At 41.3% G+C, this 13,184-nt stretch overlaps 1 protein-coding gene across 4 annotated transcripts in view; it reads right to left on the reverse strand.

Annotated features, from left to right (window-relative positions):
* Positions 1-13,184, reverse strand: part of LOC145443562 (transformation/transcription domain-associated protein-like) — a 60,005-nt gene that overhangs the window by 14,434 nt on the left and 32,387 nt on the right. For all 4 annotated transcript variants that reach the window (XM_080321506.1, XM_080321505.1, XM_080321507.1 and 1 more), the window contains 18 exons: positions 12,941-13,096; positions 12,331-12,468; positions 11,966-12,143; positions 11,194-11,355; positions 10,955-11,127; positions 10,434-10,582; positions 9,514-9,727; positions 8,623-8,799; positions 7,600-7,715; positions 6,544-6,700; positions 5,636-5,790; positions 3,766-3,904; positions 3,190-3,330; positions 2,873-3,001; positions 2,299-2,398; positions 1,851-2,002; positions 1,685-1,777; positions 1,354-1,509 (listed from right to left, as the gene is read on the reverse strand). In XM_080321506.1, coding sequence (XP_080177632.1) covers positions 1,354-1,509; positions 1,685-1,777; positions 1,851-2,002; positions 2,299-2,398; positions 2,873-3,001; positions 3,190-3,330; positions 3,766-3,904; positions 5,636-5,790; positions 6,544-6,700; positions 7,600-7,715; positions 8,623-8,799; positions 9,514-9,727; positions 10,434-10,582; positions 10,955-11,127; positions 11,194-11,355; positions 11,966-12,143; positions 12,331-12,468; positions 12,941-13,096 — 2,685 coding nt within the window. The remainder of the gene's footprint in view (positions 1-1,353; positions 1,510-1,684; positions 1,778-1,850; positions 2,003-2,298; positions 2,399-2,872; positions 3,002-3,189; positions 3,331-3,765; positions 3,905-5,635; positions 5,791-6,543; positions 6,701-7,599; positions 7,716-8,622; positions 8,800-9,513; positions 9,728-10,433; positions 10,583-10,954; positions 11,128-11,193; positions 11,356-11,965; positions 12,144-12,330; positions 12,469-12,940; positions 13,097-13,184) is intronic.

Consider the following 13,184-nt stretch of genomic DNA (forward strand, 5'->3'; position numbering starts at 1 on the left):
AGTTGTTGCAATACGTATTATGGTGGAAATAATTTTTAAAAAATTTTTAGTACAACGAGAGATACTTTCCTATATTCGTGGGTAAAAAGTGCATGTCCTTACTTGCCAAGGACGTTCAACAGCAGCAGCTGTTGGCTGACAACACCTAAGTTGTGCATACACTACTGGTGAAACACCATGTTGCTTCATTCTGACAATGTTATCTATTACAATTTTTCATCATGCGCTACTCAATATAAGAATGATGTTCCAGTTAGGATATTGCGGTACGTTGACCATAATACCATGTCCACCTATTTGTTTTATTTGACCGTTGATGATTCAGTATGAGCAGACAATTAGCCGTTTACAACAGTAGGCCTATAAAGTAGGCTGCAAGCTGTAAAATATCAAATGATACGTTCACCGACAGTGCAAAATCTACGATACAAACGAAATAAACACGTCAAAAAAATGTTGACTTTATGAACAATTTTGACAAATTTTGACCTAACGCTACAATTTTGACAAAATTTTGACAAATTTTGACATGTCAAAAAAAAACCGCCCTAGTTATTATGTTGTCTGTGGTCAGACGAAACACGGGTGCACCTACTTTTCAAGAGTAGTGAAGTAGTTCTGCCTGTATACTAGGGTTGTTCAAAAATAACTTCTTTCCCGGAATCCAGAGATTCACTGATTAAATTGTTAGTTTGCCTAAAAAAACGATGCACAACAAATTTGGCTCAATTCTAAACAGTAGAAGCGACCGCATGGCCAACTAAAATTTTTGAATTTACTTTAAAAAAATTTTTTCTTCAAATTCTACCGTCAACCCCACGAAATTGTCAAGTCGCCTAAATGAACGATGCATAACAATTCCAGCTCACTATCGACCCGTAGAAGAGAAGTTATCGCAGTTGAAACTTGCGGATATGCAAAAAATACCATTGACGGCGGGATATCCCATCTAATTATTAATTAAAAACTCAAATAACTTCGCATCTACGGGTTGAAATTGCATCAAATTTGTTTGGCATCGTTTTTGTAAACAATTAAACAATTTAATGGGATTGGCATAAAAATTTGAAAAAATTTGAATATTTCTATAGTAAATTCAAAAATTTCAATTCTACTTCTACTTATGCTACTATACTGTGTAGAATTGACCCAAATTTGTTGTGCAGCGTTCTTTTACGCAACCTAACAATTTATTCAGTGAATCCGGGAATAATACTTATTTTTGAACAACCCTACTGTATATAGATTGCAAACGCACGGACAACCGTCACATAATCACGATGCCCACACGCCCAGCAACGAACCACAGTTTAGCACCCCTTTAAAACTGCTACAAGACGAACCATTCCGAACCTGGTAATGGTGGTGCCTCCAGGTGAAGATATCGCTCCAGTGCGACAAATCGTCGGACGTCATCGGCAGTCGGTTTCTCCACGTCTTCACAATCGCCTTCATGTCGTGGAGAGAATTGTTCCGGCCGAGATTGGTAGGCTGCAGGCTCTGATGTACCTGAGCATTTATGGGAAAGGGCTCAGTGTCGTATAGGATATGGGGATGATATCCAAATCCAGATTTTCAGACAGTTCAACAGTTTTTCACTTCTATTGTGGTAAATCATTGGAAAGAATACATACAGAATCGAACACAGTAACTCTTGGTTTGCGAGATAAAAATTACCGAATACCTGCGCAGCCTCTTGAAGCTCGATAATCTGTTGCGCGGCCTGCAGCAGAGGAGTGTGAATATGAGACACTACTCTCGGCAGTCTCTTCCATTCCTGAAATAGCAGGGTGGTGTAAAACATTTAGCGAGAAGATACACAAATGAAAGCGTCGCATTTGCGGCCGTACCTTGATCGCCTGCGAGCTGGCCATTTCCACCAGCCGCTCGATCAGATGCAAGTGATGTTCGTCCGGGTGGCAGATGGCCAGGAAGCCCCGGTACATGTTCACTTTCCACGCCATCTCCTTCGGGCAGGACAGCTCGACCAACGCTAATGCGCCTGCGATAACACAAATTTTACGTGACTGGACTTGAAATACGGCGAATTACAACATTGACAATGGTGTTCCGGGGCAGTGTTGTGCCGAAAATTGATTTGCCGCATGCTATGATATAAATATGAAATGAATTTTTAGAAAGACTCGACTTGAATCGAGTCACTATCTTAAAACGATTAATACGAAAAATCGTGTTTCCCCAAATTCTTGTCCTGGTTACACCTATACATTGCACACGTCCGACAATACATCTCCATTTCTTATCAAACTTCGTCATAACGTTAGAGTTCGCTAGTACCTTTCATAATGCCCCAATCGGGTAGGCGCCAGGCGCAGTCCAGTACTAGATGCGGGTTGACCACGACGTCACAGTTTCCATACTCTGTCAATATTTCCCACTGAAAAAAAGAAGATAATCATAGAACAAATGATAGCCATTTTCCCTGTCGAGTGAACCAACGCTAGTATCGGATCGAACCGGTGTATTTTAGTAGTAATGCGAGATTATTATTCCTTACATAATTTCCAGATCTGGACTTCAGGACATGAGGCAATACAGCACATGGAGAAAGAGAGATTTTGTTCATCATATCACAAACACATACATAATATATAGGTAAGGTAATTGTGTGATGAAGCTCCGGCAAAATGATCTGGCGATCATCAAGTACTATTGCAGCTGTTAGGAGCAATTGGATCTATAACAGTGAATATGGCTTAATACAGAGAGTACTGCAAAAATCGATTCAATTATTTAAGAAAAAGACATATTTCTTTAGATCAAAACACAGAAATATGTTGGTTAAAGCTACACTAGTGTAGTCTAGTGAAAACGACATCAAGGTATATGAGAAAACGCGTTTTTCGGTCACCTGGTTCAGTTCCTTGCAGCACCGAATCCAATGCTCTTCCCAGAGCTTGCTTTCTGGAAGGCTGCTGATTGAGCCGTTGCCTTTGTTCAGGTCCTGCCTGCTCTGTTCCATTAGGCTTTCGTAGCAAGCCTAAAACAACAGCCCATGCTATGATAAGAGTTTGTGTACCAATATGTTGTGAATTCTTCTCAGGGACAATCTGCTACAGTAACTGTAAGGATAACGCCATTCAGATTGAATATCATGAGCAATAATTAACGCAGATTTTCGTGCTTACAGATCGAATAGCACATAACTGGTCGGTGCAGAGTAGTTACCTGTGCCTGTTCGAAAAATCCTTGTTGCTCAAACGCGATGGCTTTTGCCGTGTCGGGATACTGGCATCTCTTCTGCCACAGACCGGCCCACATGTCTTCCTCGCGCATGAGAGAGTACAGGTTGCAGAGTGCGTTCATAATCTAAACCGAAAGCAGAGGCCACTATGACTCGGTCAAAGGCAAAGTCTAATGAAGGGATTGTAGCAGTAGACCACTTCCTAGTTATTATGTCAAGACGTAATCAGCTCCCATGAAACTACCGCTGATAGGACTCTCACGATATACTGTGCTTGCCATTAACGCATAGATAAGGAGTGTTTTGTAGTTAATAATCTTGTATTTGAGTGATACAATATACATACATATTTAAATTACGGTAACACAACAGGCCACACTGTGAGGACCGTAAACAGCAAAGTATGTGTGGACTCGATGTCTGTGTCTACGAGACAAGGCGTTGACACACGCGAAGCCCGGTGAATAATATGCAGTAACCTTCTTGGGTCAGATCATTAGAAGATAATACACACACTACATTCGCTATCCTAAGAATATACAAAATTAGGTGATGTTCACCTCTTGCTGGTCTGGCGTTATATTCTCCGGCAGATAGTTGGTTCCGCGCTGTTGTTGGTTGGTAGAACCAAAGTCGAGTCCTTTCTCCAGAGACACGTTCTCCAACATCAGAGCGCTTCTCAGCCAAACATTGTGTGTTCTGGAGAGATTGATGTTTGTTGAGTGAAAAAGAATTCCATCAGTTACAAAGTAATAATTTCAATACTTTCTTTCCACCATTGAAGCAACCTAGATTGGCTTCATCACACCATAGAATATGTAACATGCAGCATGAGGCTACGCATGTACAGTGTACATCAGGGGTTCTCAACCTGGGGGGCGCGAGAAATTTTTGTCAATTTTGTCAATGTCTGTATAAATTGTTACTAAACATGTGCTTCACAACCATTCTGAAGAGCGATTATTGAAAATTAAACTTAATTTGTATTCTAGAAAGCTTGCCAAACTCAAACTACAGCAATCGCGCTCAACGGAGAATAGGCTGACTTCAACTTCATTTGAGAAAATTTTTGATATTCTTTGAAGATTTAGAAAAATTCCTACATGCAAGTCATTCATTACTTTATAGCTTTGGCAGTAGCCTAAATCTCTTTGCGCTAGGTAGCTGTTGTTGATAGCTGGCGAACTGCACTGCCTAAGACAGACTTAGATGCAATATCGGTTGCCCGGTTTCGCCCTCAATTTGGCTATAAATCAACACAATTTAATTCATTTCCAAAACTGATCAAATTTAGTATGGCAGGACAGAACGACGCCGTGGTCTCTGTAGTCATTACCAGCATCAGGATTAGTCTCAGTGCAACCTACCTTGAAATTAATTGATGTCCTTTTCAATGTTTTTTGGTTATTTTCAAACAAGTTTGGGGAAGTTTGTCAGCAAGGCAAAAGACTAAACAACTGGAATGTGGATTCAAAATTGGCGTAAGATATACCTCATGTATACTATTAGATCAGGGGTGGGCAGCCCGTACGGCCGCCTGCGGCCGTAGAAGGGAATTTGTGGGGCCGTCGACGCCTAATTTAATTAGTATGTGTCGGCAGCCGTGAACATGCAAATTGCAATTACGAATTTACTCCCGAATTTTCGAGAGATTTTATTTTCATCTTGAAATTTTCTTCGCGCTCCGCCCAATTCAACAAGACTTCATTTTTCGATTTTAATGCAGTAGCGCCCTTCTTACTTGGAGCAGGAATGGGAATCCTCAACAAATAACAATTAATTCGCCGCTCTGAAAAATTTTCGCGACAATATGCACTCCCAGCAACTATTCATAACATTCCCACTCGCAATTTCTGTGCGTACAATAGGCCGCTGTGAAAAGTAGAATAGTTCGGAGTTCACCGATAATGGATATGGACAGTAGGTATTTTGCGTCCAGATCGTTCATTGCGGCTATGCCCTGGAATGCGGCCTTAGGCTACATAAGAAATCGAAATGCGGCCATGATTAGCAAGAAGGTTGCCCACCTCTGTATTAGATGAGGTTCTCTTTTTGACATGACGATAAATGTAACGCGGGTCAGGGGGGGCGCGATTTTTATGACCATCGCCAAGGTGGGCGCGTGTCAAAAAAGGTTGAGAACCGCTGGTGTACATGGAAACAAACTCTTTGTGTAATGACATTGTAAAGAACTGCTATGGTCGTAGGTATGGTTTATAAATGTGAAGATATCGATTTTGGTAATTGTAACATGCAATATATTCTTATCATGTATGATTGCATAATGAATGGTGCTGGAATACTTTACACGAATCTTGATACATGATTTGTCCCAGCCCACGTTATAACACAGGTTCTCGTTTTGAGATTGCGAGCGTTCTTTTTTTCAATGTGAATGTTACAGACAATTTCCATGTAATCAGAACTCACTTTCCAAGGTACTGTATAACGCACGGGCGCAATTTGATCGGCGGTATGCATTGCGACACGGCTTCCACGAAAGTGTGCAGCGCCGACGGCTGGCAGTCTTTCTGCACCAGATGAGCCCCGCTACAGAAAAATGGACCGATTTCCCCTCGGACCACCTGTACGAAAGGGCAACAGCGGTCGCACAAGTCCATAGTGAAAGGCGAGATGCCTACAGTAGGTTTTCTTCGCTACAGCAAGCCTGATTCAATTTTTAATCACTTTTTCACTGGCGGCAACAGTTTTATTTATTCAGTATCATAAAATAAAGTCAGTGACACGCAAGCATTAGATGTTGTCAACTGTCAAAGCAATTACTACTAATTACTAGGCATGTCAAAACTACATCAGGCAGAAATAGATCATGAGGGCGAGAGGTCTGAGTAGAACTAGGGTAATAATTTTGTTGAAGCAGCATATTGGGACGACGACTCACATACTTTCTTTGAAAAGTTCACAAAATTATAAAACGAATCTTTGCGAATAACAAGTGGCGATGGAAATAGTTGAGATTTTTGGCGTTATAATCTATTTCTGTCATCTTTACGGTCAGCATTGCCCGATTTTCATGGCCATATTTCACTGATGAACGTGATAAGACTATGAACAAACAAAGCTTTCCACTTGACAAACACCAGAAGCGAAAAAAGTAAGGGGTTCGACTTCAAAACTCATCGAAGTGGCCCCAAAAGCATAACCACGCGAGTCAATAGTGGGAGTAGACCAAAGCAACATGAATACCTTGAAGATGTAGAAGTGTTTCATAACCGATTGCCTCTGGTTGTCATCAGGTAAAATGTTAGCATGTGTGAAATTTTCAACGCTTTTTTTAGCCTACACAGCAGGCGAGTTGTTACAGTAGGCCTACTCACGTCTTGCTGTTTTTCGGTGAGCACTTTCCACAGTCTTGGGAAGATCTGTATCCAAATGGTGCTGGCAAGCTCAGTATCGTTATGGCAGAGCTGGGCGACCGCGCTCAGAAAGGTGTGAGTCTTCACCTCCCGTATGGACCGGAGGAAGCCAGTGTGTCTGCAAAGAACAGTGAAAATTCCAAATGCGGTAGATCAAGTCAGAGGGTAACGCTTTACAAATTAAATCCAGCGCCGTGAAGGGTCCCGTGAGCTAGTTTTAGAGGATATGTGAAAGGGCAATGTTCAACGACTGGCTCAAGAAACAACAAACCCAGATTATTATCCTTTGGCAACAATGCCATAAATGGGGCTGTGACCACATTGTTTAGTCATTAGTAGGGCAAGTTTTTGTTGCAGTTGAATCCGTGGAAAGTTGCATTTATTCACTTGTTTTCGAAAAAAGTTGCAGAAGTTGCATTTTGACCACATTTTGCTCGGTTGATTAAAAAGAAAAGGTCAATTTTCCGGCTCAGCTCCCGAAATACCCGTAAAAGCGTTACTTCGGTGCTGATTTACGATGTTTCGGTCGAATTTGGCCGTGTAACTCACCAACATCGAGAATACTTTCATGAAAAATCGAAAAAGTTGCATGAAAAATAAGGACAAAAGTTGTAAAAAGTTGCACTATACGATTCCTTCAAACTGCTTAAAACAGCATTCTACATATCTTACGAGTATTTAGGAAGCTGTAAAAAAAAGTAGAAAAAGTTGCAAAAACTTGCCCTAGTCATTAGTTAGCCTATTTTAGGCATAAAGAAAAGCCTGAATAAAGTTGCACTTGATGTGATGTCGTCGGCTTCTGAATTTGAAATTGAAAGGGTTTGTGATCAAAAAGTTTACCAACGCCGCACTAATGCAATCATTTTTATTTGCTACATTTTTCACGTTATCATAATTTTTCGTGTAAAATCGATTAAAAATCGAAGTTATTACCACAGAAAAATAAATTTCAGAGAACCGAAGTTAACATCGGATAAATGTAGCTTATATGCGATACGCAACACTGCCATCACTCACCTGGTCAGTAAAGTGGTTAAGATTTGGCTTTGATCTTTCGGTTTGCCCGATTGCTGCATTCCGACAGACCTCGGCCTTGGAATGCCGTTCGAAGAATCAGTGTCCATACCGTCGTCCTGCAAAATTTTTTGTGTCGACTAGACTGGCGTTTCGGAATACTCGACCTGGCCACACACCGTGTTCCCGAGATGTAATGTGTGTCAGTGGTTCTCAACTGATAAATACACTACAATTTTATATCTAACTGCGAATTGCACGAAGTTGGACTCTTGTCCATTAATAGAACAAATGAAACATCAAATTTTGAATCAATTGGGCCGTAACATAAGAGTATATGGTCCACTAAAGACTTAACGTATGTAACACTGCTGCAAGTAAACCGTCTAAAAGTTACCTAAAACTCGTCTAACGCCAGTTACATGTGAATTCTAAAAAGACTTTTAAAACTGCACTCGTAAGATTCCAACAATATAATTTCACGGTTTAATGAAGTCCAGCCAACAGCAAAGTCACAGTTCATTCAGAAAGTAAAGGAAAGGACGTAGCTTATTTTTGTCCTTGATGTTTTTGCGGCATATACACCGACTCATGATACACATACACACGATCTGTGCATATGCCTACCATGAGTGCATGATGTGCATATGCCGCTGGACAAGGAAGTGCAGATATAGCCGTTACGGCTTCCTAAGTCATGCACCACCCCTCCATGCTATCCCAGTAATGCATGAGCGACAAGCAGGGAAGTCATGGATACCAGTGTTACTAATCAGGTCTTTGGTCTGACCCGGCCAGGGATTGAACCCACGACCTACCGATCAAGAAGCCGGACGCTTCACCATTACACTATCTTGTCGGCAAGTTGCATGAATTTGTTGCTACTACATTTAGAGTTCATTTCCATTTGTAAGGTTCACCGGTCTGCAAATTTTGTTTCAATATTTCACCGGTCTCACGAGCGAAAAAGTTTGAGGACAACTGGCGTGCGTGATTTACTTGAAACAGTAACGCTAAAATGCAAACCTCGTCCTTGCAGTCCGCTTCGACGTCCATTGGCTCGCTTTTTATTCGGCTCAGCATGAAAAATTTCTCGCGTTCTTGATTGTCGGCGAGGTTTATGACTTGGGTCACTGTGGGCAGCAGGTAGGGCGTACCAAGACTGTGTATCGGGGTGCTGCGGTCGCACACCAAGAAAAACAACTGGAATACAGTCGTAAAAAATTAGAGAAGATGTTGAATATTGTTCACAAGGTGTTTCGCGTCATGAGGAACGATCAGTAGATCAACAAATGTTTTGTAAGTATTATGTGAGTTTCCACCCACTCAATAGCCAACTCAACATAGGTAGTCAGTTTTAGTAGGCCTACTCTATCGAAACTATAAGTAACACCATAGATTTCTACACAATTAGAGGCAGAAGTTCCTATTTCCAAGACACGCCTAAGGTATGTTGAGTGGGAGTACAAAAATTAAGGTCACAGATGCACCCAAGCCACTCAACATTGGAGGCAACACTAGTATCAGAAGCAAACATATCCCAAATCAACGTTCTGCTTTCCTTTACATTTCTTCAGATTACTTGTGAAGCAATTTGCCTTCGTTCCCTACTTGAACGGTTGTACCATTGAATAACATATTCATATTATTCGATTGTATATTGAAGTTCTATACCTCCAAAGTCTCTTGAGCGGCTATGGTTTCCGATCACTTCCAGTGTTTTAGGCATAACTACTCACTTTTCACACATTGGATTTTCTAAATTAAAAAGTAGTTTTGCCTGAAACACGTTGGAAATAGTGTGAAAACGTAACCACTCAAGTACTGTAACTAGCCAAATCTCACTAGAATACTCCAAAACAAGAAGAAGGAAGTGCTTGAATATCGCGCGGAAATGAGCGAAACAAAATTCCTCACCTCGACGCACTGCTTAATCCAAAAGTGGCTACCCATCGCCTCCCAGTTTTGCGAGCACAGAACATACAAGAGCCGGTCGTAGACTTTACGCTTTATGCTCTGGTCGAAGACCTCCATAAACTTTTGCCGGATTGTCGGCTGCTTGCACCGCAGGCCCGCAAGAAACGCGGGCTCCAGCTTGCTGGTCAGGTCGCTGCCGACGTACATCTCGTCTCTGAAAAAAGTCTAACTGAAAAATCGCCCAACACACGTGACAATACCAGATAACATCAAGCGTTCATGGTCGAACGTGCAAATTGTAAGGCTGTATTGATACTAGAGGTGGTATACTATTAATATCATGAAATGGTGAATGAGAATTAGTGCATATATGTTACAATAACTTATAACCGAATTTATAAAGAGAATTATAAGTTTGTAGCGACACTGCCAGTTTAGGCTTAGCTATTGCCAGAAGTAATAGCAGGAATAAGAACTAATAATATTATTGAAAAATGAATGACCATTGGTTCATATACATTACAATAACTAAAGGCTGCATTCACAAAGAGAATGGTAAGTCTGTATCGATACTGCTGGTTTAGACTTAGGTTTTGCTCGGAGTAGTGGCAATCTATTATTATTATGTGATAGTGAATGAGCATCAGTGTGTATATGCGTTATGGTAACTCACAAATGGCGTTTACTCATTGATATAGTATATAATCTGTGTGTAATATTGCCGGACAATTTGGCTGTGATGCCTATTTATTCCAATCTTAATCATGGACAACCATTGGATAATAGGGCCATTTTTAACAATTTAGCTGTGAAATGGCTGCAGCGGAGATCAGAAAATATATAGATATGGAAAAGACGATACGAAGACTGCGTTCGGGCGGACCATAGCCTTGCTTGCAAGGACAATTGAGAAAAGCTACCTGTAGATGAAGTTGACCAGCTCCAGAAAACTGGCCTGCAGTTCGTTGTCGTCCGGGAACCGTTTCTCGATGGAAGTCATCATTTTCAGGAGCATCAGCGATTTCTCGCGTAAGTTAGGCAGCTGGTTCGGTTCCCTGGGCATCGTTGTCTGCAAGACAAGAATCGTTACGCCTACTCGTATTGAGCGTGCAATGATTACTGCTAACATATCTGATATCATGTTAAAATATTTGATCCCCAACATGGTTGAACGATATTTGAGCATGAGGAAGCAACACAATGAAAAATTGCCGTTGAGCAAGTGACAATGTAGCGCGCGACCCAAATAATCACAAACTAACCGTGACATTGATTTTAATAATAGGCATTGAGCCTCCATAAAAGCAGTAGCGGTTCGACTGAATACTGGAATATGTATTTATTTTCATTTGTTATATTTTTATCATTCCTATTATCTCTCTCCAGTCATAACCCTGACATCAACCAACATGTTCGCGCGTCCCTGACCCCTGCAACATACCGTCAGCCAGTCTTCCAGCAGTCTCGTGATAGTTTTCAAGACCTTGGCCTCCTGCGACTTCTCGATGAGCTGCGCCAGGATATTCTGAATGAGCGTTTTCCGCAATTCCGCAGACAACACCGCCAGCCTCGACTTCACCAGCTCCACGCATATGACAATCAGGTCGCCAGACGCTAAAACATACAAAAATCGGGTGAACATCCGAAAATCGCATTTTCACAGACGGGCGGCAAATGTACCTGGATTGGGTTCAGGGGTCGACTGTCCACTGGACTGTGACGAGGACAAATGATCCTTGACCAGCTTCAAGAAAGTCTTCATGAAAATTCCAATCAGCCTGTCTATGTAGCCGGGGTTGTGAGTACACGCAGACTTGAGAATCAGCAACGTCGGGAACAGGTCTGAGCGGAAATTCATCACTCATAAAATACACAAAAAGGCATAAAAAAATTTTTCAATAACTTTTATATAATAAATAGAAACCTTTTTCTCCTGTAGCAATGCGGCTACTGGTTGGAATTGAACCAAGTTTGGTGTGTAGGCTTAAATTAGGTAATCTAACAATTTTATCAAGTAACCAGTACAATTCAAGAAAAAAAGCCATTTTTCAAACACCCCTGCTGGATATTCTTTTACTATTCACCGATGGGATTTGAGCTCGGGCCTGTTGATCGCTCGGCTAGTGCCTTCATCATTGATTTCGCAATCGTAAAATATCAAGAATTGCTTCACAAGAGTAGGTATCCATCTCGAATCGGTTAGAAATGACTGATTATGAGTTTCTAGAGTCTAGACAGTACATTTTATTAGGCGACCCAACTGTGTTCATGAGTTGACTATTTGGTATTTATGTAATCCTGAAGCATTCATGACCATTGCCACCAAAATATCACTGGCTGAACCTGAAGTTAACAAGTGGCACTACAATATCAGTTATCGGCATCGCACTGAAAACAGAGCAAGCATCGAAATTTGTAATCGCTACCCAAGTAGGATACGCGAATATCTCACTCGCGGTCGTGGCGCTGGCCGTTTTTTCGTAATTCGAAAGTCCCTCTTGAATATTCTTGCCGACAGCAGCGTACAGAATCTCCAACTGCTCGTATTTTGACGCCACAGTAGACGGCGCCTTTTCCGTCGGAAAAATCGACATGAGACGCGACAGGAGCATTTGAACGGAGCGAATAATCTGCAACAGCAAATAGGTGCGATGTCATTGGAGATAGGGTGAATTTATTTACCAACGCAAATAATTCAATTGCGGAATACAAAATTTTGTAAGACATGCAGTATGCTGTATGCTATTGGCTATTGACAATCGAATACTGTGATTAAAAGAATAGTAAACCTTAGTCACATATATTCATCATCTTTACCTTAGTCGTGGTGCAACTGATGCATGCCGCGATTCCCGCTTGAAGGGGTTTGAACAGGTTTAGGATGGATTCTTTCGGTAGGTGTTGGAGTAGAAGCGCTAACAGCTCAAGTCCCGTACAGATATTCGCAGTGTTGCTCTGAAAACGACAAGACAATTACAATAACAACCGAAAATTACCATGATATGTCCTGAGCAATTCATCCAGGTCCAGGACATCAGCCGCTATTAAGGTTATCAAGGCTTTTGCCGTCAATAATTTATAATGCAGAACAAATAACGAACACAAAGAGAAAACAATCTGCAAATGAAGTGCACCAAATACATTTAGTAGTGCATCACTACATTGACAGTTCTCAGATCTCTATAAATACCGAGGATTTTTGACAATATACATCGAGTGTACTATGTGCATAGTACTGCTGATTTAACGGAGTGAAAGCCTGAGATACCATATCAAATCAATGATTGAAACAATATATTAATAATATCGCAGTCTTCAAGCATATTCATGACATATTTAAATACGCGTAATATACTACACAAAGACAAAGATTAATCAGCAAAACGAACACTAGAAGAAACCGCTTATCGGCAACGGAAGAGCATACCTGTTGGTACGTCTCGACCGTGGCGAACAGTTTTTCCAACCACGATAAATTGATGTCGGCGTACAGCCACACCTCCACCCGTAAAGCTTTCTTCAACAAAGCGATGCAGCGACGCGCCAGAATTTCACTGGCAGTCGCACCCGCAGAGTCGCTACCCTTTGAATAGCAAGCAGAATATTGTGTCACAACCTCCGACTGTGAACACTTGACGGATATGATATTTTCGGGTCACAGCAACCCTTCA

The sequence above is a fragment of the Botryllus schlosseri genome, chromosome 7 (genome assembly GCF_051294905.1).
Source record: "Botryllus schlosseri isolate E-star chromosome 7, Bs_hap1, whole genome shotgun sequence".
NCBI classification, from domain to species: Eukaryota; Metazoa; Chordata; class Ascidiacea; order Stolidobranchia; family Styelidae; genus Botryllus; species Botryllus schlosseri.